General features: G+C 55.6%; 1 protein-coding gene across 1 annotated transcript; it reads right to left on the bottom strand.

The window, feature by feature from the left end:
* Positions 1 to 1392: 1392 nt before the first annotated feature.
* LOC119269917 lies at positions 1393 to 2177 on the bottom strand. The gene has a single exon (XM_037551852.1). The coding sequence runs from the start codon at positions 1988 to 1990 to the stop codon at positions 1703 to 1705; it is 288 nt and encodes a 95-aa protein (XP_037407749.1). The 5' UTR covers positions 1991 to 2177; the 3' UTR covers positions 1393 to 1702.
* Positions 2178 to 2526: the final 349 nt, after the last annotated feature.

Here is a 2526-nt window from a genome sequence, read left to right as displayed (position 1 = left end):
CCATCTCACCAATGACATCGATGGCGGTATCAAGTGTAAGCATTCTCATAGCAGTCATACATTTCTACTTAGCAGAGAATGTGAGATGTCCACAACAATCCATGGTGAGCTTTGAAGCAGGGATCGTGTGCCTCCAGTCCCTCCACCACCGGATTGGCGCATACGGAGGGGAGGAGTGTTTTAGCGGTGTTGCGGGCTCAGTATGGCGGCAGAACAAGGGTGGCAACGGAGATAGGGCGGGTCGACTCAGACAAGAGAGAAGTGAGGAGAGGAACAAGGTCGAATCGGCAAGATCGAAGAAATTTTGTGCAATTTGTGGTGGGGTCGGCCTGTCTGGTCCGACATGACAGACGCGTCCGGACGTGCCCGAGCCTCCCCTTATCCGTCCAGATTTGAGCTCGATATGAGGGGTGTCGGTTGGTATGTTCTGCCTACATAATAGCTATGTAGAAGATCATCCACGACTGCCCTTGCCCTTCCTGCCGCCCTTGCCGTCCTTCTCGCGGAAGTAGCGGTAAAAAAGGCAGTATGAATCGAGTCGGATCTGCTCATCGCCGGAGCTGCCCGACCCGTTGTTGTCCTTCTTCTCCTCCTTGGGGGCAGTCAGGCCATGGCACAGACCGCCCAATTCTTCTCTCGGGCGAGGATGCATGTGTTCCTCCACTGCCGCTTCTTTACAATGCGGGTGCGGATGGCTTCCTCCACTGCGGTAGCGCGCGTCGTCGCATCAGTTGTCGTCATGTCTGCAGCGAGGCGGGCCTCGGTCAGCCTCATCCTCTTCCCACAAGGGGCACACCGGTCCCGGTAGCACTCATACTCCAACGAACCAGTGACGGGGGAAGATGGAAGTTTCTTGGGAGGACCGTGAATGATCCGGCCTTGGAGAATCCGAGCGCCCGATGCATCGACGCAATGGACTCGCGTCGGACAGATCTCGTCATCGGTGGGGCACAATCCTCCCAGGAGCAGCGGAGTGCAATGCGGACGGTCATTGCCCCCTCCAACCCACACTGGACGACACCCCAGTTGACGGATCTGGATTGGTCAAAGTCAGATCTGTTGCCCACCATGTCAGAGATCGATGGACGGGAGTTTGGGTCATGATGCACTCCATCAAGGACCGGTGGCTCAACATGTCGGCCTCCAGCATGCCCAACCGGAAGGCGATGACCTCTCTTACTATGCTGACCTGCTGGACCATCTGGGGCGAGAGAAATACACGGGTGTCTCGTCACAAGTCCACACTTTCGTCTGTATTGCTTTCAAACATCCAAAGCGACGTCAATCTTTGGGTAATTGCGAGTGCAAAGCACTTGGGTCAGATCATGTCGGAAGAGTAGTGACCTTGTAATATTTTCTTTCGCTTTTCTTGTAAAAGCAACTCCAAACTCCTTAATTAATGGATGAGACAAAGCTTTTGCCTCCGTTTTGAAAATGAAATAAAAATCCCATGTATATACATTTTGGTTGGAGTACACACAACACGCGCGCACTAGACGAGCTCCCTTCTACTCTTGAGATCACCCTCAACCTTATACCAAGCTTACAGGCACGACTAATCAAGCAGCTAAAGCACAAGCAAAGCCAAGCACTTCGTAACCGCGTAGGCTTGCACGTATCATTCGTATGTACTGTACTTACTACACACACCAACGCACGCTCGGTCGGATCGACGGACGTCGTCGCGGCGAGGTTGATTTGATTACATGCCGCCGATGCAGGAGAAGATCCTGGCGCTCCTGCCCCTGCGCATGGCCCCGCTGGCCGGCCACTCCGGCGCCGCGGAGCCCACCTCGCCGGCCAGCTCCTCCAGCGACCGGTGCCGCCGGTGCCCCGCCTCCCTCCCCGCGCCGTCCGCCGCCGCGGCCCGCTGCTGCTTCTGCTGCTCCCAGTCGTCGTCCTCGTCCGCCACGGCGGCGCCGCACCTGGAGTAGCTCCGGGTGCGCCGCTCCTTGATGGCCTTGTAGACGAACGGGATGAGCCCCTCCATTATCGATCGGTCGGTGGTTGGCTGGCTTTGGAATCTATCGAGCTTGGGACAGGGAGAGAGGCCTAGTCTTATAGGGGGTGCAGCTCGGCCTGCGCCCGTGCTCCGGGCGACGGCTTCTTGTAGGTTTCAGCGGTCATGCTCGTCGACAGATTAATAAAGAAAAGCCATTTGACTCGGGATTTTACCTCGCGTGTGGTGGCGTGGTGGTGTTGCAATTGGGCTTTGGTTATGGTTGCTTGTGCCCGGCTGCCAGAAAACCTCCGATGTTGACGGCTTTGTCTGGCTTCTACCTGATCGTGCTAATCAATCGGTGACCGGCCATTAGCCAACTGCGGTTGTCTGGCCAGCCGACGGTTTTGGTCGGACGGCTGTTTTGCCTTCTTGGTTTCGTGGTTAGGCAGTCCGTTCGTTGCTCATGTCAAAGCACTTGCTGGTATATGCCGGACCATGTTTAGGCAATAGGTTCATGATCTTGTTCGGAAAAGCAAACTACTTTCCGTTGGACCGTTGCGATGGGTCAAAAAAATAAGAGCATG

This window comes from Triticum dicoccoides, chromosome 3A (assembly GCF_002162155.2).
Source record: "Triticum dicoccoides isolate Atlit2015 ecotype Zavitan chromosome 3A, WEW_v2.0, whole genome shotgun sequence".
NCBI classification, from domain to species: Eukaryota; Viridiplantae; Streptophyta; class Magnoliopsida; order Poales; family Poaceae; genus Triticum; species Triticum dicoccoides.
Note: the sequence above shows the minus strand (reverse complement) of the source record. Positions and strands in the feature narration are given on the sequence as shown.